The sequence below is a fragment of the Mesoplodon densirostris genome, chromosome X, assembly GCF_025265405.1.
Source record: "Mesoplodon densirostris isolate mMesDen1 chromosome X, mMesDen1 primary haplotype, whole genome shotgun sequence".
Taxonomy (NCBI): Eukaryota; Metazoa; Chordata; class Mammalia; order Artiodactyla; family Ziphiidae; genus Mesoplodon; species Mesoplodon densirostris.
The window spans coordinates 35552877-35578599 of record NC_082681.1 but is presented as its reverse complement, the minus strand read 5'-3'; the positions used below and the strand labels follow the sequence as shown (position 1 = coordinate 35578599).

Here is a 25723-nt window from a genome sequence, read left to right as displayed (position 1 = left end):
TAGCCTTTAGGTCACACCAGTAGCATATAACGCTAATCGGTCCATGCACGTGCACATGCGCACATGCACACAGACGCACACACAGACACACACACACCAGCCTGTGCTGTGTCCAGGACAAAATTAGATGAAACTTACTGATACTTTCTCCTTACTACCTTCCCACTTCACTCGTGGACTTTCCTCTGCCTCACCTGCTCAGATTCCCCAGGGTATATTTGTATTGCAAATGGAAGAACAAAGGACCTGCAACATAGGATACAGGATTTGGCTCGAGGCTGGTTCTTCCGTGTGCAGTGATTTGTACTGTGCTTCATAGAACTGCCATCATCTTTTATCTGTCTGATAGAGTTTAAATCCTTTGAGTTTTCTGATGAAAAGGTGCTACACTGGTAAATAGCATTATAATACTACTTTCCTCCCTGGCCAAGCTGGGATGCTTCCTCATAGTTTACTTTCTAGGCCTTGCCTTTCTTGCAAAGTGAAGTCTTTGGTTAGGGTTAAAATTTCCCGTAAACCTGCTCAATAATTTCTTTTGTTTGGCCTCTTTGAAATCAATCCCTGTAAAAGACAACGTTGTCCTGAAGGCTGAAAAAAGTGCTTGAGACTTGGGCTCAGAGTTGCTCTTTTCAGGTAGAGCCAGGTGAGTAATCTTATCTCAACCTGCTGCTTTTCAAGGTGCCCAGTTCTGGAGCTTTCCCTCTGGGAGCAGTGTTTGCCCCAGGGGATCAAGTGCTTTCTAGTGAGGGGCAAAACTCTGGGAAATCCCGGAGCCCAGGAAAGTACAGTCTGTTCAGGAGAATCTTGGGACCGGAATGGACCCCACAGACCATGCCCTCCCCACCTCCAGCCCCAGTGGAGATCAGCACTTGGCCTCAGGACAGAGACCAGACTAAGAGAGGAGGTTACGAAGAAGCAGGGAACCCCAGAAAGGAGGTAAGATTGCGAAGGTACCGCACGGCTCTGAGTCAATGGCTGTCAGTCATCTCGGCTCTGACTGCTCTGTTCTCTCACAGCCCAGCCCTTTCCCGGGGCCCGGGGCAGGGGATTGCTACATGCCAGCTTACCTGGGGAAAAACTGGAGCCTCACTTTAGTCCCTTCCAGTAATTGACACGACAGGGTGCTCAGGCGGGGGAGGAGAGAGCTTACCTCCATAAATGGTCCCACCCCTGGGCATCGTGGCTCACTCTGGCAGGTAGCGACGGGGGAGTGTGCACCTGCCACCAGTCAAGCTCCGCCAGACTGCGAGACCGGCAGAGCAGCCCAGGCAGCCAGTGAACCATGGACAAGTTGAAGTGCCCGAGCTTCTTCAAGTGCAGAGGGAAGGAGGTAGGAGTCTGGGAGCTATGGGAGGTGTGGAGGGCTTGGGAAGGGAACACAAGGGGAGGCAAGTCTCAGATTTTGCTCTCTGCAGCTGTTCCCTGTTTTCCACATTTCTGTTCAACTGCCTTCATGTGTGCCCAAGATGTCCCCATAGAGTAGAGGAAACATAGAGCAGTTCTTACTCTGGTGGCTAGAAGTCTTAGGGTCACCTCATCCTCTGCCTTGGGTGTGCCCACCACCTTGTTGTGTTTTCTGTCCCTCTCCAGACTGTGTCCATATGCGGGAGGGAAATGAGAAAATGTACTGTCCTTATCTGACCTGAGGAACTCTCCCCTGTCCTCTGAAGTGGAGCGAGCACTGCTCCACCTGGTGGGACAGGAGAATTTGTCTCTGAATATTATTTTGTGGCTTTCAGAAAAGCACTGGTTTTACTCTCCAGGATATGGAGGGAAGTTAAACTTCCCTGACAACTCCAAACATCAAAACTACCAGCCAGTATGAAAAAGAGTCTATGAATTTTTTTTTAGTAGAAACTATATTTCATCCTTTTTCTCAAATATCTCCTCTGATTTCAAGAGCGTTGATTTTACCTAATTCATCTTTAAGACTTTTGTATTTGAAATTTTATTTTCCCACCTTCATTTGCCCTTCATGCTGGGTGCCACATGTACCCTTTCCACCAAAATTTGGATGATCTAACCCGAAGAAGTAGTAAAAATATCCACCTACAGAGCTTTTTTCATTTCATGGGATAAACGTTGTAAAGTAAAAGCAGCCATCCTCAGAAATCTCCCCAGCCTTGGAAAGTGTCCTCCTTGGCTATGGTTTTCAGGGTTCATTCTCTCAATCTCTCTCTGTCTCTCTCTCTGTCTCTGTCTCACTGTCACTCTGTGGATTTGTGAAATTATGCGTCTGTGGATTGTTTAATAGTAAAAAAACAAGCTCTTGATATTTTCCCTTTTCTAGAAAGTGACGGCTTCATCTGAGAATTTCCATATTGGTGAAAATGATGAGAATCAGGACCGTGGCAACTGGTCCAAAAAATCGGATTACCTTTTATCTATGGTTGGATATGCAGTGGGATTGGGGAATGTGTGGAGATTCCCATATTTGACCTACAACAATGGCGGAGGTATCTCTCCCCCCCCCCCCCCAATTTATTTCCTCTTCAGTTTTAAGTGCGGTGTTTTATGGCCTCTGAGGATATTATAGCAACTGAGGAAAGGTATATGATAATATGGGTTAGTGGGAGGATGGGAAATGAGCATACTGCGTTTTATTTTAGACTATGAGTTTCTAGCTCACGTTGGAAAGCTGGCTTCACAAGATGTTCAGATATAAACTTGATAAAAGTTGTATATTTAGCACTTCTGAGCTTCTGATCTGAAATCCCATGTCATCTTCAACTATGACTTAGTCTTCTTAATTTACACTTTCCTATGATAATCTGTTCACACTCAAGTTGTGTTTTGCCTAATTTATAGCTGAACCTAAGCAAAAGGCAGGGAATTCTCGTTCTCATAAGAAGCTCAAATAAATTGTTTGCTTAAATAAAATAAGGCATTACATTTTGGAAATTTAAGTGTAGAAGGAGTTGATTAAAAAGTAATTGAAGGTTTTGTACTTTAAGCTGCAATATTCAGTTACATGTATTTCAAATTGGATTGACCATGTAGAAGGTCCTTTGAAAATGCGATAGAATGTAGATCAAGGCTAGGTGTTTAATTTCTGCAAAATAATGCAGTTTATACCTCATAGATCACTAAGGAAGACTCCATTAGAACAAGGAGAAAAAAATAATTCCGAAGTGACACACAAAAGGAAACAAAATGAATTGCACAATCTTCTAGTAATGTTGAAACCACTTTTCACTTACCATATTTTATTTACTTGTAATTACAGGTTCTGTTAGAAGTGTAAAGGTGACATCCCCTTATATTTCATAATTGGTTACCAGTGAAACAATGCCACTATAAGTATTCTTCTTGGTACAATAGGATTTTGTGTGGCGATATTTCAATCTTATATTCCTTATTAATTGGTTATATTAAACATTCACACTGGCCTTCAGAGAGTCAAGAAAGGGGCTCTGTTTATCAAACACTTTAAGTGTTGGAGACATAAATTACCCTATCTAGAGCATACATTGTTTAATCATGGGTTTGGTATAAATATGAGCTGGAAGATGACTCAGGAATCACGATCTTTTTGGTGTCTATGTCCTAAGGTCCGTGTGGCGGAGAGAAGCATTCAGGCTCCTTTCCAGCTTATTATGTTCAAGTTTAGAACAGGAAATTCCCTGTGAGTTGACATCATACATAGGCCCAGTACTTACTATAAATTTCCAGGAACCATATTAAACTAGATTTAATAGAGAATTCTTAAACTTAGCTGAAATAAAATGGCATTATTTATTGTATGCTATTACCTCCTTCACCACTTCCTCTAAAAATTAATATATCATATTGGCTCTCAGGTTTTAAAGATCACATCATTTGGGTAATAGATGATCTAGTCTCTCTCAATTGCTTCTTTCTCTTTTACCCAAGGGTAAAAGAGGAACATGAAATTCAACTTTGTCAAATGTTAATAGATTCGATTTAAAATTATGGTCAGGCTTGAAAGACTTGTTAAGATCTGGAGTCATTTTTATCTGTAGGAGCTTTTTAACAGTTTATGAAAGAGAAGTATCAGACTACCTTAGGGTCTAGGTCAACAGGACTAACAATTGGTGACCACTATATTGGAGTGATAATTTACCAGTTATGGTTGTTATTAATAATGAAATAATATAATGGGTGAAAAGCCTTATACAGCATTGAGGAAAATCCTTTTCTGTGTGTGTCTAAAAACCTATTTACATGGGGCTAGCAAAGCGTTGCTTATTGTTGTGTTTAAACAGGGATATTTTGTATTACTTTTTCTTCATATTTATCATTGGTGGGAATTAAACTTCTAGTAGTCATAGTAATGATGTTATGTACATTGCAGCATCTTTAAAAACATATTTGTCCCTATGTTCTGGTGACTAGTGACTTGTATGTAACAAGTACTTTATTGTCTCCTAATTTTTTAAAATTAATATTAATTAATTAATTAATTTTTGGCTGTGTTGGGTCTTCGTTGCTGTGCTCGGGCTTTCTCTAGTTGCGGCGAGCAGGGGCTACTCTTCATCGTGGTGCGTGGGCTTCTCATTGTGGTGGCTTCTCTTTGTTGCGGAGCACGGGCTCTAGGCGTGCAGGCTTCAGTAGTTGTGGCATGCGGGCTCGGTAGTTGTGGCACACAGGCTCAGTAGTTGCGGCGCACGGGCTTAGTTGCTCCCGGCACGTAGTATCTTCCTGGACCAGGGCTCAAACCTGTGTCCCCTGCACTGGCAGGCGGATTCTTAACCACTGCGCCACCAGGGAAGCCCGATTGTCTCCCATTTTTAGTAGAGTATAGTTTTAGGGTTAGAAAAAATGTAATTCCCAGGTATGATGTTATAGTACCATAATGGGAAAAACATATGAGGGAAAAAATGTAACATGGCTATATGAAATGTACATAATCCAAAGCCTATTTTTATTCCCTTATCTCCACATTTTCTTATTAAACTTTAAGACTTCAAGAATACTTGAACAATAAGCTTAATATTCTGTCCCTGCCTCTACCAAAAATTGGGTCATAGTTCTAATGAATAGTATTATGCCCTAAAAGCGGGCAGAAAAAAAAGTAAAATAATAAAAGGTTTAAAACAAAAACCCCAAAATGGGCCTGAATAATCTAAATGTAGGAGAATTAGTCCTTATGAAATTGAAAGTTAATTCTGAATGCATCTCAATTGTTCAGATTCTTCTACCAAAAATAATGTTTCTTATTAACGTTGAGTGAAGACCCTTATGACTATTTGGAGAATACTGAACTTAGCTGCAGTAACTTCCACTTTGAACCACATTTAACATTTGAACCCTAAGTCTTAAAAACTGTTTATTTTTTAAGGAGAAAGGAGGGAACTTAACTTTAAAAATATACTATGTGCCTGCCCATTTCGCCAAGTGTTTTCACACAGGCTCTGTGATTTAACCCTTACCACAAACTGATGAGTTGGCATTGTTCTTCCCATTTATGAGGAACCCAAGGTTAAGAGGTTAGGTAAACTGCCCCAGATCACATAACTGGTAGATGATGGAGCCAGGATATAAAGCTAGGGCTATCTGGCTCCAAAGCCTGTGATCATTCAACTTCTCTGGATTGCTTTTTACGGACTCTTGTTTTGTTTTTTTTTTTGCGGCACGCGGGCCTCTCACTGTTGTGGCCTCTCCCGTTGCGGAGCACAGGCTCCGGATGCGCAGGCTCAGCGGCCACGGCTCACGGGCCCAGCCGCTTCATGGCACATGGGATCCTCCCAGACCGGGGCACGAACTCGTGTCCCCTGAATCGGCAGGCGGACTCTCAACCACTGCGCCACCAGGGAAGCCCCGGGCTATTGTTTTTAATAATCACAGCAACCTCATTAGGTAATACTAGCATCCCCATTTCATGGATGAGGAATCCAAGATTTAGAGAATCAACTATTTTCTCACAGACAGTAGTAAATTTGGAGCCTAAACCCAGTACTCTCTGACTCCACTATATCACAATGCTTTCAAAATGTTGTGCTAGTTGTCAAAGTGCCATCAAGACTTGGGCATATAAGAGTGCTTTTGTTCTTTTCTTGTGTTTTCTAGGTGCCTTCTTGATACCTTATGCGATTATGCTAGCACTGGCTGGTTTACCTTTGTTCTTCCTAGAGTGCTCACTGGGACAATTTGCTAGCTTAGGTCCAGTTTCAGTTTGGAGGATTCTACCATTGTTTCAAGGTTGGTATTAAAATGTTTTCCTTATTGTGCTTATTGGTCTATTCCTGCGTATAGCTGTCCTCATATGAAAGGCAAAAGGGCATACGCTGCTTTTCTGACTATTTGACACTGTCGAATTTAGAAATCAAATGTTAATTTATATTTCTCTTTAGCTTGGGCTGCAGATACGGTAGGGGTTAAGAAGGATATGAGAGAGTTGTAAAGGTGTCATTATTTTCCTGTTTTCACCTTTTGAATGCTCTTGGCACACAGTCTTGTGCATTAACTTTATGGCTCTGGCTTTTTTTCTACTTCCTATGCAGTCTTTGTCTTCTTGCTTTTGCATATCCTTTACAATGCCTCGTTCAGAAAAGTTGAAGGGCAGGTCACTATTTTTTCTTGGATGCTCCTAATGGAATAGGACACTAGGAGAGTTTTTTTTTTAAGTGCTTTCATTGTTATTAAACATCCAATAGCCTTTCTGTTTGAAGATGAGATATCATTTTGGTATGTGCTAGCTGTTGAAAACTACTTGTAAAGGCTTCAGTGTAACGTCAAAAATGTATTTATAGCGAGGTGAATAGAATATAGTGCTGGAATATTAAGGAAGCTACCTCAAAAGCTAGTCTTTTTTTTTTCTTTGTTGATATGTCTCTTAGATCTTTTTTTTTTTTTCAGAGGGAATGGGTTCAAATCCCCACTCTGCCACTAATTGGTCGTGTGGTATGCGACAAAGTATTTATTTTTTTATTTTCTTTCTGCTTTATAACAAATTTAATCAGTTATACATATACATATGTTCCCATATCCCCTCCCTTTTGCGTCTCCCTCCCACCCTCCCTATCCCACCCCTCCAGGCGGTCACAAAGAACCGAGCTGATCTCCCTGTGCTATGCGGCTGCTTCCCACTAGCTATCTACCTTACGTTTGGTAGTGTATATATGTCCTTGCCTCTCTCGCTTTGTCACAGCTTACCCTTCCCCTTCCCCATATCCTCAAGTCCATTCTCTAGTAGGTGTGTCTTTATTCCTGTCTTACCCCTATGTTCTTCATGACATTTTTTTCCTTAAATTCCATATATATGTGATCTTTTTTTAAAACATCTTTATTGGAGTGTAATTGCTTTACAATGGTGTGTTAGTTTCTGCTTTATAACAAAGTGAATCAGTTATACATATACATATGTTCCCATATCTCTTCCCTCTTGCGTCTCCCTCCCTCCCACCCTCCCTATCCCACCCCACTAGGTGGTCACAAAGCACCCAGCTGATCTCCGTGTGCTATGTGGCTGCTTCCCACTAGCTATCTATTTTACGTTGTGTATATATGTGTGTATATATGTCCATGCCACTCTCTCGCTTTGTCACAAAAGCTAGTCTAAACATAGGAGTTACATTCAATATGCTTGCTGTATTTTGAAACTACTGAGTTAAAGAAATTTCAGAAGTTTAAATTTGGATTGTTACTGAGCTATTGAATTTTCTTTACATGCACTTGTAGAAATGCTGTACACTCTCCTTTTAGGACATTCATTCAGAGGATTTATCTTCTACTTGTCAAAATGTTGGTTTATATATGTCCATGCCACTCTCTCACTTGGTCCCAGTTTATGTAAAATAGCTAGCTAGTGGGAAGCAGCCACATAGCACAGGGAGATCAGCTCCATGCTTTGTGACCACCTAGAGGGGTGGGATAGGGAGGGTGGGAGGGAGGGAGATGCAAGAGGGAGGAAACATGCGGATATATATATATGTATAGCTGATTCACTTTGTTATAAAGCAGAGACTACTACACTACTGTAAAGCAATTATAATAAAGATGTTTAAAAAAATGCTGGTTTATAGATGAAGAGGGAAGTATTGGTCAGTGAGTCGATAGGATATGAGCTTTGAATAGTTTTTTTTTTAGTAGTATCCACTCTGACCAGAATTTACAGACTTAATAAGAAACAATAATAAACATGGTTTTCCCTTATGTGAATTTGATGGCTTAATACAGGTCTTTGATCTTAGAACCTTTTTCTGATCAACTAAAAAACTGTCTCAGAAAGTCAATCATCAAAATAATTTTGAGAAGAAAGCTACTCAGACAGTAGTACTGCCTCCCCACATAAAAAAAAAGAGAGAGAGAGAGAAAACATTGTTTGAAACAGTTTTCTCATTTTAAAATAGATTTTGTGGAAACTGAGATGCAGCTTTATGAATTAGGAAAACAAATTTCACTTGTTTTTTATTTTAATTGTTCTCTTTTCCAGGTGTGGGGATTACAATGGTCCTGATATCCATTTTTGTGACAATCTATTATAATGTCATAATTGCCCATAGTCTTTACTACATGTTTGCTTCTTTTCAACGTGAACTACCATGGAAAACTTGTTCTTATTGGGCAGATAAAACCTGTAGCAGATCGCCTATAGGTAAAATTCATTTATTTATTTAAAAAATATTATTAACTCTGCATCATTCTTTTATATTTTCTAAGAAGATTAAAGGGTTAAATCATTTTCTAACCAATTTAGGTTCAATTTTAAGCGAGCCATAGGTTATTGATAAAAGCAGAATAAAGCATGTATAACCTGAAAATTGATTAATGCGATATGTTAATTTCTGAGGGCACCCAGCAAGGCTAAACCACTACTTGGAGTACTTCTTGCAGGCCTAAGTTGTGGGCATCAAGAAAAGGAAGAAAATGGGAAAGTGGTAAGAGAGAAAAGCACTATTTATGATAGTAGTAGTGTTTCAGTTGATGGTTGAGTGTTGCTAATCTTTGGGACAATGTAGCATCCATATTGTAGACTATTACCACTGGGATTGCCTGTGTATATTGGAGGATAAAGTGATAAAGATTTAACACTTCTTAGGAATTTAAAGGTGTCATTTATCTATATAGGTTAAATAAGTCCACATATGAAAAGTTCCTTAGAGCACTAAGTCCCAACTGAAATGATTGTTACTCTATAGCTGTTATTACTCTAAATAGAACCACAACTTAAAAAGGCAGATATTTTCATACTCACCCCCAGCTTAGTAGTAGAGAGGATTTCAGATGCTGAATGTGCATGGCTTATTCCATTTGTAAGATTTCTACTCCACCTTCACCAAGTAACAATTTAGACAGTACTTTAAATATTTCATCATTAAAACTTTTTTTTTCCAGGTAAGTACTCTTCTAAAACTAAGTATGTGTCTGTGTATGTATTCTTTTTTCTAATTTTTAGTGACACATTGTAATGTGAGTATAAAGCTAGGTGAAATCTTCCAAGTGAATAAAAGCTGGGTAGACGCCAACAATTTTACCTGCATCAATGGAAGTGAAGTTTATCAGCCAGGGCAGCTTCCCAGTGAACAATATTGGAAGTGAGTACAGTAAATTATCTACATCTTAAACGGATGTTATTAAAAATGTTTATAACCATAAAATATTGATCCGCTCTTTTCTTAACTCATATAAGTAGAAAAAAAGGCAGAGGGGAGTCAAGTCAGAGCAAATTATACTTCGTTTGACTCAAATGTTTACCCAGCCTGTGTGAGTAGTAGTAGCCTGCAAAATTAGCTCATAGTTAATAGATTGTCATTTATAAGTTAGTTACTAAGTGGGCACAATGTTCTCAGTGATGATTTATACAGTGTTTATTAGCTATAAGCTAGGGCATTGCTTTGAAGGAAAAATATGCTACTTTTAGACTCTAATGAGCAAGTTCTAATGATAAACAGTTGGGTGATGAGTAATATTGGGGGCAAAATTGCTATTTAAGGCTGAGATTCTTCATTATCCATTTTGCTTATAATTGTCATCATATGGTAAAAATAGATGTTTGGGGTTATATTTGCTTTTATTAATTTTAAATGAGCTCTCTGTTATCTCCTTACTGTATACCTACCCTTTACCCTTACATAACTTCTTTGACTATTGCTGTAATGAGCTCTTCCTCAGCTCCATGTTGTTGCTCTTTGTGACCCTTTTAAAATTTGGACCTTGAAATGTTCCAAATATCAAGCTAAGAATTAAAATCCTAGATCCATATATGTCCCTAGTGGAAATCATGGAATTATACCTTTGAAAAAGGTATACATAATGGGACCATTTAGGTTTGATAACTACAAGTATGATGAATAAGAAAATATTTAATACAATTTAAATGTTTTCTCCATCATTTGAACTTGAGAAAAAACTACCGTAACGAGTAAGATGAAATAATCTGATGTAAGGTTAATTTCTTTCCATACAGGAGCTTTGAAATATTAGGGGAAAATCATAGCTAAAGGAATGAGTGGGTCTTTTATTCTGGGGTTTGGAACTTTGGATTGGCTGCAGTTGACCAGAAAGTTCAGAGCCTAATTTTTCACTGAACTATGTTTGCCCCTCCATACAATTGTATCAATAAAAGACTCACACAACGTTGATGTATTAATAAAGTACTCATGAAGCTTCTCCCTGGATGAAAGATATTTAAAAATTCAATGTATCAAGACAAGTGATTGTGTGTTCATCAAAGGGCTTATGTGTTTTCAGTAAAGTGGCGCTCCAACGGTCAAGTGGATTGGATGAGACTGGAGTCATTGTGTGGTATTTAGCACTTTGTCTTCTTCTGGCCTGGCTCATAGTTGGAGCAGCACTATTTAGAGGAATCAAGTCTTCTGGGAAGGTAATTTAGAAAACACATTAGACAGTGATGTAGCTGTTTTCCAATTTCATTGTAGTTCAATGCCAGGTAGTACCAAATGCATGTTTTTTCTATGATGGGAACATTCAAATGTGTGAAAAGCTTTCTAAGTAGGCAGCCTCGCTCTAAGAAAATACATAAGAACCCTGCTATTATTAAAAATAAAACAAAGCAAGCAAAAATTAGTACTAGATGTGTGCAGTTTCTCTAAACTTGGGCCCTTCTAGCTGATACAGCACTCTGAGGCTTGGGAGTATTTCTGTCCTACTATAATAAAGAAGCATCTTGAATGGAATTATATATTGCAATGTTTGGTTTGGAAAGTTTAGATCCTTGTTATATATGTTATATAGGGTGACAGTGTCAGGATTCCCCTTGTTAGAGAGAGAAGGAAAAAAGCTATACCATTGTTCTCTTAAAGCTTGCCAAAATTGACTCAGAACCTTGTCTCAGCAGAGTCCTCTTCTGAAAAACATTTCCCACTTCATTGTTTTATTTTTTAAACTTTCAGAGAACATGGTGGCAATTTCAGAGAACAGTATGAAATTTTCTCTGTGAGCAGTTGGACAGTACTCAGAAAAGTAAATGTGTATGTGTTTGTAACTACTAGACTGAAATTTCCTTAAAGACAGACGACAGGAATAACTGTGGATACTATCTTTGTGTTCTGGTACAATATCTAGCACAGTCAATTAATGTTACATTGTAACGAGACATGCTGTTAGATCAGAAAAACACAGCGAACATCACAAAGTCAGTGGAAACTTTCCAAAATAATGTTGCAGTTGCACATTTTTGAAACCTTTGGCTCCTTTTTGATGTTAATATTGAAAGAATCCATTAAAAGCCATTTAGCCACGCAATTAATTTTTATTGGTCTCTGGATGACTTGTTTAAATCATCTCCTTGGGCATATTATCAAACATAGGACATCTATGGACCAAAGAAATCATCCACATTAATGAAAAGCCAGCCTCAAAGGCAGTCTGCTCATCTGGAACCATGTATTATCTAGGACACAAGCAGTTCACACGTATATATTTGTGCTATCAAACTCTCTTAATGGTAGCTTTAAGGATAATAATAGCAAGTGTCGATTAAGTATTCACTTAATCAACTTTCATGGGATTTGGACACCTACTAGGAGATTTTCCTTCTCCTTGGGGATTGAGTATCATTGCAGGGTTTAAAATCATTTCCCTTCCCACATCAATGCAGTAATTTACCAAGAGGTGCTATTCAGTCCCCTCAGACATTTATTAGGATACATTTAGGAAAGCACTCGATCTAGATTCCAAGTCACCGTTGCTAATGTATTGTGTATTTACAACACAAACCTGGTAAATATTGCTTCATACATCAGAGTGTTTTGAAAGTGGAACATTTGAGAGTGGTGAGAACAGAAAGAGAAAGTTATGCCAACATTGGTATTAGTATTATCAGACATTAATAACCTAATGAAATCTTTGATACTTTATTTTACTAATTTCAACTGGCTAATAACTTTATTTGTATATAATTATACACCATGATTTAAAAAAATAACATTAACTTTTGGTTGTTCTTCTTGGTAGGTGGTATATTTTACAGCTATTTTCCCCTATGTTGTCTTGCTCATCCTGCTGATCCGAGGGGCAACTCTGGATGGTGCATCAAAAGGCATTTCATACTATATTGGAGCACAGTCAAATTTTACAAAACTTAGGGAAGCTGAGGTAAGACAATTTGGATTTCAAATTATCTGAGGAGGTAAAACTTAAAAGCCAATATTGAAAATCTTTGATTGCCATTGAGTGTCATAATATAGTAGCTTGCAAAAGAATATGTACTTAAGTTTATTAGTGTTTCCGTCCCCTAGGATGTCTGATTTAACTATTTAACATGGCACTAATGCTCTCTTATTGGAAGTGAGACAATCATTTTTAGCAATAGGATTTTCAAAGTCATTTTATTCAAACTGATTCTATTTGACCAAAAGGATTTGGGGCTTATTAATCTGAAAAAGAATATTTCATGCATGAGTACCCACAAATTGATGACTAGGGCTATGTGACTTATCAGATAAACTCGTAGTAGATTTAAAGATTATAGCTGATGGTTTAATGGTCTAATATAAATTTTAATTGTCTTCAAAAGTTAGTATCAAAAGTTAATATTATGAAGTTAAAACATAAATTTGAAATGGATGAAGCATTCCATAAACAGAACTGTTACTTGTACCAGACACATAAATATGTGCCATGAATATGAATTGGTAACCCCTTATAATATTAGTCCATCTCCAGACAATGGCTGTGTGTATCATAGGTACATAAAATCTTTTACAATTTTGACTGCAGACAGCACTGTCAGTAAGTGTACTCTATATACTATGCTTCTATTGATACAGGCTAATAACACTTTCACTTTTTTAGTAGTCATGTCACATTCTTGGAACACATTAAGCTTCTGGTCAGGTAAAACCCCACGATATTACATTAAAATCAAGAAACACTATAATATCTACCATATTAGTAGTGTTAGCCAAAATGGATATTAGTTTTAGTTTGCTATGGTATTCTTTGTGGAACTCATGCTAATTTCCAGCAATTGTGACTTTCTAAATACTCACAATCCGGATATTTAATTATTTGTTGTAGAACATTTCTGGTAAGCAAGTCAAATTTATCAGTTTTTAGTCATGGAAATCCATCCTTTACCTTTTTGAAAATTGAGAGGTCAGTCTCTGGCCTTCAGTTACCTTCTGTGTGTCCAAATAATTTTCACTCAGTAATTAACCAAATAACCCTAAATTATCTTAGAACCATGAACTTTTATTGTTTATGTGCTGGAGATTAACATAGTTTGATGTGTCCGTAGGCCACTGTTGATTTCTTCATTTATCTTGGGCCTCATATCTTTTAATCTTGTCTGTTAGTCTCTTTCCAACTAGACCATTGTTGGTAATGGATGAGAAACAAATAAAATGGAAGTTGGGACTCACCATCTTCCCTCTGTTAGGTTATTAAACAAGATAAAATATGTTAATGTTCTTTGAAATGGTAAACCGTTATATAAATATGAGCACACAAGCATTTTAATTATTGCTGTTATATAATACTATATTATTGTAGATGCAACATTTTCCCTAAGAAGTGGACCCTCCATTTTCTTCAAACCTCATAACTTGGAGCACAGTTGAAAAGCCCCTTTGATATTCCTTTAAGTGGCTTTTACAAGCCTCAGATCACCTGGGCTTTATAGCTCCATGAAACGATCCAGAAAATTTTATATGACTATTTTATACTGGTCTGTGTTTCGGTGTCTCTATTGTCTTTAAAACATCAGAGCTGAGCCTAAAGCTCCTTATGAAACATACAGTTTAATCATCCTACCTCCTCTCCCCAACACAAACACTACCCTCATGCCTTCTTTGGGTTTGCTGGCAATGAGAATTTTTTCTTAGATGTTTTTTATTCCTCTCCAATCCATATTCTAAACATGCAATCATAAGTATATATTTTTTCCTTTTCTTTAAGTATTTGAACTCTACTGATATCTCTAGGAGAGTAGAGAACCATAGAAATTTATAGCTAGAGGGGCCTCCAGTGACTGTTTTACTAACTCCGTCATTTTACAGTGATGAAGTTGAGACCCAAGAAGAGTCACATTTAATTAAATCTACTTAGCCTGCTTTTGCATCTTGAATTAAGGTTTCCTAATCACTCAACTAATAATCTTGTATATAGCTATGAGATGGGTAGATACAGAGATTATAACTATGTTTGGAACTATATTTCACTTTTATTTGCAGCCTAGGTACATCATGGTATGCAGTAGCATTCTTATACAACCCAGACCTGCCACACGACCTCCAGCCTCCTTCCCCCCACTCACATATGCATACATAATGTATCAAGTCAAAGCAGCTGAGAGACCAACACAAGCCTGTTGTTCATTTCTTAATATGTACAACCGCCTAAGAAATAAGAGAGCATTTTTTCTCACATGATTTTGTTATACATAAGTGAAATAACTGTGATCTAGCTGTCTATCTATCCATCTATTTATCCACCCATTTTACTTCCTACTGGCTTCCTGCCAGTATATATATTATATATATATTTCACTTCTATATAATAAAATCATGTGAGAAATAAAATGTAATAATAATCTAACATCAAGCTGTATTCTGAAGACCTAGTAAGTATTTATTTCACTCCTAACAACTTTATTTCAATTGAAATTGGAAATAGATTACATATCTTTCAAGGAGAAAATTATTGTTTTTAACTTCCACAAAATAAACCGAGTATCAGTTTATGTTTCTTTTCCATAAAAACAATAATAGCTATCACTGAGTATCCTACTAATTGCTTTACGTATGTTATCTCATTTAATTCTCACATCCTTCCTAGGACACATAATTATTACTACTATTATTATCATCATCATCATCTCCACTTTATAGATGATGAAACAGGCTTGAAGATGTTAAATAAATCAAATTCAATGAAAGTGAGATGTACTGGATTTAGGCTTCATTCTTTTTGACTCCAGAGCAAGAACAGTTAGTCACCATGTTATATGGCCTGCCTTCCACTGACCAGTCCTGTTTTCAGATGGACTAAAAACACACTTTTGCCTACATATATGCCAGCCCTATTATGTGAAGTCTTCACAGTTAGATTGTTCTTTGGGGTAATGTTATATCTACAGAATTTTACTATTAAAATTGATTTACCTAGGTTAGTTTCTAAGATTTATTATTGTCCTTTAGCAGAGACATAGGAGGGGTAAATTGTGAAAGGGGGAATGATAAAGGGGTCGAATTAGATGGAGAGATAAGGCCAGCCACGTGGGGCTCTAATCAAAACATAGAATGAGGGTACTGGATGACTGAGGGGATGCCTAAATGTATCATCATTCTTCAAAAACTGCCTAGTACCACCCTTGTTAAGAATTAATGTTTTTATTGTCCCCAAGTTGATATGTGGAGTAAATAGAATTCCAACCAAATTCCCAGCACAGTTTCCATGGAACTTGAAAATTTATTCTAAAATTTATGCAAAGGAGAAAAGGCAAAAAAGCGAGGTGTTTCTGAGGAAGTGAGGAAGACTTGTCCTACCAGATATGAAACAATATTATAATGCTATAGGTATAAAAACAATGTGGTGTTAGCCTAGGTATAGACATACAGACCTGTGGCACAGAATAGTAATCTCGGAAACAGATTCATGAACATATGGAACTTGATATGTGGCTGAGGTGGGGATGCAGGTCAGTGGGAAAGGGATGGACTATCCAATTGATATAAAATTGATATCCAAATGATATAATTGAAAATATCAATTATCTTTGGACATAATTGATAATATCAATTATCTTCAGATCATTGATATTCCATTTAGAAAACAGTGTGTTGGGATTTCTAATTTAATATGCATAATATCAATTTCAGGTGAACTGAAAACTTAAGGATATAAGCAAAACTTTAAGTCTTTTAGAAGAAAATATAGGATAGTAGCTTTATGACCTTGGGCTAAGGATTCTTTTTTAAGTCAGAGAAATCAAGAACAATACATAAAAGCAAAGATGAATACCTTCAGCTACATTAAAACAAAATCTTTGGTTCGTCAAAGGACACAATGTTAAGAGGTGAAAAATATAAGCCACAAATTGGGAGAAAAAAGCTAACATATATAACAGCTAAGGGATTAGAATCCGAACTACATAAAGAATTCCTAGAGCTCAAATAAGGCGAATAACCCAAACAAAAAATTGGCAAAAAGTATGAACAGGAATTTCACAGGAAAAGACTATGGAATATATATATACACATAAAAACATGCTAAACCTTATAAAGTACTTAGGGTTATCAAAACTCATTTCACAGCCACTAGTTTGGACAGTATTAAAAATTCTGACCAGTGTTGGCAAGGATGTAGGGGAATGGGAACTCTCATACCAGCTGGTGGGAGTGCAAAGTGATGCAACTACTTTGGAGCATAATTTGGCAATATTTAGTGGGGCAATACAGCAGTGGGAAAAATGTTCAGAACTACATACATTTAATTGAACCATATGAATTTGCCTATATTCTTTCATTTTTGACTTACAGAATTGAAATTTCATAAGGTTCAAATTGATAATGGATAAATCTCATACACTACTGAATGGAAAAAGCAGGTTGTATAAGTTTATATGCTTTAAGAAAACTTTTCTATAAACTCAGAAACATGTAAAACTAAATGCCATATTGTTTAGGTTAGTAAAAATATAAAGAAAATTGAAGAAATGATAAACACAGAAGTCAGGATAGCAGTTACCACTGAGGTTGGAAGAGTGATATGATCAGGAAGGGGCACAGGGAAGCTTTAATAGACTAATAACATTTTATTTCTTAAGCTGAGTAGTGGGTACTTGGGTATTTATTTTGTTCTTGTATGAATATTTATTCATTTGTATATACGAAATATTTTATACAAATGAAAAATTAAGAGTGTGTTTTTAAATATTATTTTCTCTTGTAGGTTTGGAAAGATGCCGCCACACAGATATTTTATTCCTTGTCAGTGGCTTGGGGTGGTTTAGTTGCTCTGTCATCTTACAATAAGTTCAATAACAACTGCTTCTCAGATGCCATTGTAATTTGTTTGACAAATTGCCTCACTAGTGTGTTCGCTGGATTTGCTATTTTTTCTATATTGGGACACATGGCTCATATATCTGGAAAGGAAGTCTCTCAAGTTGTAAAATCAGGTATGTAATGCTATATATTATTAACTTTGATTAACTCAATATAGCTCATTTAAGAAACACTGATATATTTTACAGCAATTAAAGCACTCAAGATTTAGGGTATTGTGTTTTCTTTCTCATTTCATCTTATATAACTTGATTGTTTTAATGATTTAATAATTCTTAGATGATCTGAGAAACAACGGTACATTCCAGAACACTTGTTTAAGAATATCTTTTCCAAATTTTGTTTAGTCCTTAATAGGAACTACTTACTGCACAATTGCAAGTATCAGGCATCATGCTATGCACTTTACATGCATTATCTTCATTTGTGTGTATGTATATCTATATACACATACATATATATACATGTGTGTGTTAATATGTATATATGAATATATGAGAGACTATATATAAAAATCAATCCATGTAAAATTACACTATTAGGTCTGAATTTTTAAAACGCACAAATTTCATACAGATAGAAACACAACTGACTGAGTATACAGCTGTGTCCAACTTGAAAGGAATCTGATTAGTGAACTTCCTAACTTTAAAGACATTAACTAGGGATGCTTAATTTTCTGGCTAAAGATTCTCAGGGACAGAATTCTAGGGTTCTTTTAAGTAGGACTTTCTTATTAAATTTCTATTTATGGTTAGTATCATTTGATGGAGAGATTGATGAATGAGAATAGAATGTTAGGACTAGAAAGGACTTTGGAGATCATCTAGTATCCAGCTCCTCATTTACAGAGGAGTGGACTGATGCACAGAAATGTTATGTCTTGCAGAAGATCGAATCATTAGGAAGTGACAGAGCCTAGGCTAGAAGCTAATTCTCCTGACTCCTAGGTCAGTCCTCTGGGAGGTTGGAGAAACTTAAAATACTTAAAACTGAGTATCATATAACATGACTGAAATTTTTTAATAGAGCGTCTCTAAAGGTAACATACATCAAATAGAATGAATTGGGCGATTGGGATTGACATGTATGCACTGATGTATATAAAACTGATGACTAATAAGAACCTGCTGTATAAAAAAAAGTGCCTTCTTGATAAAATGTTTAAAATAAGTCAAAAATAAAAACAAACAAACAAAAACAAATAGAAAATAAGATTCAATTTACAGTTTCATTACATACAATTTTGCAGGTATCCATATAATAATTAAAATGGCACTAAAATTACACCCATTACCTTGTAATAACCTATAATGGAGTATAATCTGCAAAAAATACTGAATCACTATGCTGTATATCTGAAACTAACATAAGATTGTAAATCAACTATACTTCAATAAAAAAAATAAAATGGCACTACACGGCTGTGAAATGTACAGTGAAAAAAATAATTAAATGGCACTACATATAGTGATTTTGGGTAAACATTTGGAAAGAGAGTTAAAGACTAAAAAGTTAATTCCATGAACATATCTTTCTTGATAATGTAATTTTTTTAGAATTTCTAGGCTAAGGTGACCTAATTTAGGTTTCTGGAGTTTAAGACAATTGTTCTTCATTAATTAAAAAATAAATAAAATCAGCTGAACAAAATCATTGATATAGTTAAGATTTCTTATGTGAGAAATGTACCATTTACAAAATTTATCTCACTAGCTTAATTCACATCACATGTTCACATTATCACATCGTAGAACAACCCAGTCAAACGCTTTTAAAAGTGAAAGTGAAACAGTTGCTAAAGAATGTATATTATGGATTGGGTTGCCAAATGAAAATGAGATTTTTCTAGTGTCTTATTTTGAAAATTTCAAATATGTGAGTTTTCTTGGCAACTAATTTTAAATTAAAATGCCATTCATTTTTCTTAGGTTTTGATTTGGCATTCATTGCTTATCCAGAAGCTCTAGCTCAACTCCCAGGTGGGCCATTTTGGTCCATATTATTTTTCTTCATGCTTTTGACTTTGGGTCTCGACTCGCAGTTTGCTTCCGTTGGTAAGTAATACTCTCAATGTTAACATATCCCTCTTATATTTTACTCATGTTTCCTCTACTTAAAAACATCCTTTTCTTACCCTTGTTGCCTCCCTCTAGCTTTTACTCTCAGAATCATCTTTCTGAAAGTTCTTTTTAACCTAAGTTTTAAATATGGAAAAATCCAAAGTACTCATGTATCAGACGCCCAAAAGGAGCAGAGATTAATATTTTATATTTGCTTCAGATATTTTTTAGAAAACTAAACTGTTATAGATAAATTTGAAGTCCCCTGTGTCTCTCTGTCTAATACAATTCACATTTCTTCCTTCTTAGAAGCAACTGTCACCATGGATTATGTATGTTATTCAGACCATGTTTGTATACATTTTATATGTATCCATAAATAACATATAAATTTTTAAAATTTCACATAAATGTGAAGTTTCATAGCATACATATCATTCTGACAGTTGTTTTTTATATGTATTATGAATCCATGTTGACACATAGACATATAGTGCTAATTAATTCACAATCTGTTGCCATAGTGATGGGCATTTGGATTATTTCCAATTTTTAAAAATTACACACACTGCTGCAGTGACTATTCTTGCACATGGTTCTGTGTACACATAGGGATTTCCCCTAGGGTACACACCTAAAGATTCTGAATTTCATCATATTGTGCTCTTACATAAACCATTTTAATAGTTTACAGGATAAGGTCCGGCTTCCTCTAGTTGACTTTCAAAGCCCTCCAAAAATCTCGACTATGTTTCTTAATCCTTTTACTCATATATCCTTCTACTTTTAGCCAGTACCCTGTTTCACGAACACATTTATTTCTTAAACCTAGAAGGCCTTTCTGTCTCCATGTTATTTATTCAAATATTCACCTTATTTAAAAGTTCTACTAGAATTCTTCCTTCCCTATAACCCTCTTTCAAACTACCTCAGCCCTTGGGAACCTGTTACCTTATAATTGCTACCAATGAAAAACCTTATAAAACAGACTAAAAACAACAAATAGAGCTCCATTTGATTTTTATCAGAACTGATGAGCGGTCACTGCCAAGAGAAAGGACCCTGTGGATTTTTAAAAGTAAGAAGTAGGGCCCAGCGTATATTCTCAACACATATTTGTAAGTTTGATTAATAGAAGTTGATTTCTGTGATTAAAATTATTGGCAAATGAGTTGACATGTCATTTTTTCCCTTCTGAAGAAACGATTACAACAACGATTCAAGATTTATTTCCCAAAGTGATGAAGAAAATGAGGGTTCCCATCACTTTGGGTTGCTGCTTCATTTTGTTTCTCCTTGGCCTCGTCTGTGTGACTCAGGTATACTACAGTATTTTTTCATAGACAAAATATTAGTTGGAATGTACTTTATAATCTAAATGAGGAAGCCAAGGTTTAAGAGGATGTTTAGTGACAAGTCCAAGTCTGACTTGCATCAAGATTTTCTGAGTTTTAGCCCAGGTTTTTTCCCCATTATAACACAATTTCAATAGTAAGTATATTTTGCAGAGGGGGAAAAAGCCCAATAATGGACAATTTCCCCAATTACAATAAAGTTATATACTTTAAACATAGGCTGTATTTCTTGGCAGCTACTACAGAGCACACACTGCATATCATTTTGATAATCAACTATTCTAAATGCTTATTTTTTAACAGTGACTCAGTATAGAATAAAAGGTACATCCTGTTTGAGATATTTAAAGCCACGTTTGTGTTTACATTTGAAAACATTCCTTTTCGCATTTTGGCAGAGGTGAAACCAAGGAGCATATGTTAAAATCAAATTAGTAGATTCAATTTGAGTACCTCATCAATCATAGAAATAATTAAAAATACACTTAAAAGTAACTGATTTTTTTTTTTGGTAGGCTGGAATTTACTGGGTTCATCTGATTGACCACTTCTGTGCTGGATGGGGCATTTTGATTGCAGCTATACTGGAACTAATAGGGATCATCTGGATTTATGGTAAATAGTGACTATAGAATTATCTACACATTTTACTAAAATGACTTAGTTTGATTCCTTCTCATTATGTTTACTGTAATAGCTAAGTGTAATATACTGGACAAAAATTTATTATGAATAAAATGTAGTTAAAGGTATATATATTCTTCATTGCTGTAGTATTGGAAAAGGTTTAGACATAGAAAGCTAACTTGGGGCCACAATGATTAATGAATGAAAGTATAAATAAGGGCTGAATGCACTCCTTGTTGTTTTTAGGAGGCAACAGATTCATTGAAGATATAGAAATGATGATTGGAGCAAAAAGGTGGATATTCTGGCTATGGTGGAGAGTTTGCTGGTTTTTCATTACGCCTGTCCTTTTGACGGTAAGTATTAACATGCCATGAATTTGGTATCAATAATATATATATATATATTTAAACACTTCTAAGGTAAACTTGAATTATTCACACTGAATACAGTAAGGCAAATTAATGTCATAAAGTAATGATTTTCAACTTTTACTTCATGACTGGCGCCTCCAAGTTGCCTAAATTACAATGCCTTTCTTTGTAGTATTATTTTTGAGGCCATAGGCTTAAACAGTTACCATTTGAGAAAATAACCAGGCTCCTATAGACTTAAAGGTCCTAGATACTTAAAAATTATCAATAGGATACATTTTTAAAAGCCAGTCATTTGTTCATTCCCTAAAAAATATGCTGAGCCATCTACAATGTTCTTAACCTCTCTGCTTAAGACCCAGTCTCTGCCTCCAAGGAATTCAATCTAAACATACTAATTGCTAAGAAACAACACTCAGTTGTTAGTGCATATTTTTTTATGGGAAGTGTTTAGTATCTGAAATTACTAAAAGAAACTCACGTGTGTCAATAGAGGCAATAGTTTATGTTAAAAATTGGTGCTATTTAAGGAGCTGGGGGAAAGCAAAAGATGTCTTCTTGGAGAAACATGACATATAGACATGATATCTTTAAATAAAAGCTCAGGACAGTAAAAGGCTGAATGCCAAAATAAACACTTAATGGGACAGAGAATTTCTATGGACTAGAGATAATGGTGGGGGTGGGGCAGTGGCAAAGCCTTAGAGAGGATGCTTTGGTTCTCATTGCCCCCATGCTTCAAAGGTTTTCCTAGGGCTTCCCTGGTGGCGCAGTGGTTGGGAGTCTGCCTGCCGATGCAGGGGGCACGGGTTCGTGCCCCGGTCTGGGAGGATCCCACGTGCCGCGGAGTGGCTGGGCCTGTGGGCCGTGGCCGCTGAGCCTGCGCGTCCGGAGCCTGTGCTCCGCAACGGGAGAGGCCACAACAGTGAGAGGCCCGTGAACCACTAAAAAAAAAAAAAAAAAAAAAGGTTTTCCTAGAAAAGGCCATTACATAACTTGATCTAGAATTTGTTTTAGAGGGTGTTTTTAACATTATAAGGTCAGGTTCAAGTAGTGAGCAGTTGGGAACTGGGTGTGCTGAAATAAAATATTTGTATGCTCCATATTCTTGCTAAATGATTTTCACAGTGCTACTAAATATTGTTTTCCTTACTTCACAAGTCTCCACAAGTCTCCATAATAACATAAGTGCTTTACCAACTTAGAAGTTCTAGCTAGACTTTTTAGCCAGCTAATTTTCACTGATTACTAGGTTTGACAACTGGATTTACTTTAAAATGCAAAAGTATTAGATATTAAATGATATACATTATCATTTATTTTGTATAAAGTCATATATATTAGATTCCACTATCCCTCAGCCATTCTCTTGTAGTTATGTAAAATTATGGTAATTGTGAAATAAACTTAAATTACTGTAATGAAATGAAAGAAATTAATCTATTTATTTCTAAAATTAAACTTGAATATCTATAAAATTCAAGACAGGTAAATTTAGAGGAACTACTAGATGATTTTTTAGTTTTTGCTCATTTTGTTTTGTTTGCTTTATAGATTTCTAAATAATTAGTTTTAATGCTGCAACATTCTAGTAGGGTATTTTTTAACACTTTTTAAAAAACTTGGCCTTAGTTTTCATCTTGAAGAGTCACTGTTTTGCCCAAACATATATTGAGCTTGTTTTTTTCTCAATAAGAAAGTGAAGGGTTCTTTGGTAATTATGTACCAATGTGTGAATGCGTGTGTGTTTTGGGTGTGGAGTAAGGGGTACTCTGTGTAGTAGAAAATAATAGAAACAACTGCTAAGCAAGGTGCAGAGCATGTTCACTCAAGTGTACTTTACATTCTCATTGAATTGATTGATATGCTGGCTAGCTTATAGAACAGAATAAAACCATGCTATTATAAGTGAAATACGTGTTGTATTTCAGTATTTTATTGAAATACATGTTGTACAAGTATTTGTATCTTTTATAAGTATATGGAAGTGCTAATTTTGGAAGAATCTATTCAGAGCCAAATACAAGTTATTTAGATTGGTTCATTTAGTATTTTATCTTCTGGCTAGTTACCTGATTATCTTAGTTGGCTTGAATGTATTTTCATTTTAATTGCTTTTGATAAGGAATGGAATCAAATTGCTAATACTTAGTGCAAATGAAATCATTAGTGCAATAAAGTTTAATCTTTACCATTTTCTTTTCATATTTTACTTTCACAGGCAATCTTGATCTGGTCATTGGTACAATTTCATAGACCTAGTTATGCCCAAATTCCATACCCTGACTGGGGAGTTGCTCTAGGCTGGTGTATGATTATTTTCTGCATTATTTGGATTCCAATTATGGCTATTATAAAAATAATTCAAGCTGAAGGAACCATCCTTCAAGTAAGCATGTTAATATTATTTATACTTTAAAAGTTATGGTATCTATACCCGTACTGAGTTCTACTGAGATGACACAAAGCAAATGACCTTTTTCCTTTATATCTATAATTTTCACCCTTAAAACTTCATCTGGTTATAATACATACTGTAATAGCATGTTAAAGCTGGAAAAACTCTGGTAAATTTCTTGAACCCAGTCTAGACCCTGAGTTATCCCTCTTCCATGGAGGTCTGGGGGAGTTGATTATGACATCTCAATAGGAAAATGACAGGGTAGGCTCAGCAGGCAGATTGGGTTCAAGATCTAGGTGAGTGCTTTGTGGATCTAGATCAATGGTTTGACCCTCTTTTTGGTTCTTGAAACTTCCCAGGCATACACTGGTTTAGATCCTCACTTAACCCTCACCCTAAGGCCAGGATAGAAATGTCTGAGAATTCAGTGAATGTATATGAAGTGATATTGTTGCTTGAATGGGTTCACAAAACACTTTCTTTTGAAATCATTTACATACTCAATTATTTTGGCTTTGTAGTTAATACAATTCTATTAACAATTGGTTACATTTGAGTGTCTTTTTTTTGGTAGACAGTATATTAAGAATTTAGATGATCATTTTTTACTTTTGTATGGTTCTTATTTCATTTTGGTTAGCAAGGAGACTTAACACTCTAAAACTTCATTTTTTTTTTCTTTGCTTTTCAGCGCATTGTAAGCTGCTGCAGACCAGCTCCTAACTGGGGGCCATACCTGGAAAGACATCGTGGGGAAAGATATAAAAATATGGTAGATCCTAAAAAAGAGACTGACCATGAAATACCTACTGTTAGTGGCAGTAGAAAACCAGAATGAGATCTAGTTTTTAAAAATATGTGGTTGTGTAACGTGATTATTTTAGAATAGAGGAAATTTTTATTTATTTGAATGTTGAGTAGAAAAACGTATATACTAGGTTCGTAATAGTATGATGAGCTTTTTTTCCTATTTAAGCAGGAATGTGATATAAAAATGTGAATCTACTAATGTTTAGCAATGTGATTATTATATTTCTTTTAAGATTATCTTAACACACACATAGCTGCCTCTATTTCACAATAAAATATTAAAAATAATATTTTTCTAATATATTGAAGGTTTTATTTTGAACTGTTATTTAGAAAATAGTTATATTTTCTATTATACAAGTTTTTAAATATCACTTGCTTACGTTTTCTTAGTACATAATCCTTCCTTTCCATAAAGCTGGGGAAAATAAATCAATATATTTAAAAGACAGTGTTAAAATTGAAAGCCTCACTTATTTAGAAATGCCATATATATGAAAAACATGGACTGTGTATATAATATGATGACTGTAGCTTAATACTTTTGGTTCATATGTCTAAAAACTTCATGTATTCATGGCTCACTTTTTCTAGGTGAACTTAGTGGTTACATTCTTTATTTACAAATAGTGAAGTAAGACAGAAAACTAAGGATCCTATG

At 35.7% G+C, this 25723-nt stretch overlaps 1 protein-coding gene across 1 annotated transcript; it reads left to right on the top strand.

The window, feature by feature from the left end:
• The first annotated feature begins 1282 nt into the window (after nucleotides 1–1282).
• On the top strand, nucleotides 1283–25090 carry LOC132482046 (sodium- and chloride-dependent neutral and basic amino acid transporter B(0+)). The gene is made up of 14 exons (XM_060087066.1): nucleotides 1283–1330; nucleotides 2291–2456; nucleotides 6031–6162; nucleotides 8396–8557; nucleotides 9359–9497; nucleotides 10654–10786; nucleotides 12379–12519; nucleotides 17317–17545; nucleotides 19364–19489; nucleotides 20696–20814; nucleotides 21366–21465; nucleotides 21724–21833; nucleotides 24073–24240; nucleotides 24944–25090. Exons 1-14 carry the CDS (start codon nucleotides 1283–1285, stop codon nucleotides 25088–25090), a joined length of 1920 nt encoding a protein of 639 aa, XP_059943049.1.
• The last annotated feature ends 633 nt before the right edge of the window (nucleotides 25091–25723 follow it).

Excerpts from the sequence above, each read along its gene's own strand:
- LOC132482046 (XM_060087066.1), top strand. The coding sequence starts at position 1,283 with ATGGACAAGTTGAAGTGCCCGAGCTTCTTCAAGTGCAGAGGGAAGGAG. Across the intron at positions 17,546-19,363 it reads CTCTCAAGTTGTAAAATCAG|GTTTTGATTTGGCATTCATT; the intron begins GTATGTAATGCT and ends CATTTTTCTTAG. Across the intron at positions 19,490-20,695 it reads CTCGCAGTTTGCTTCCGTTG|AAACGATTACAACAACGATT; the intron begins GTAAGTAATACT and ends TCCCTTCTGAAG.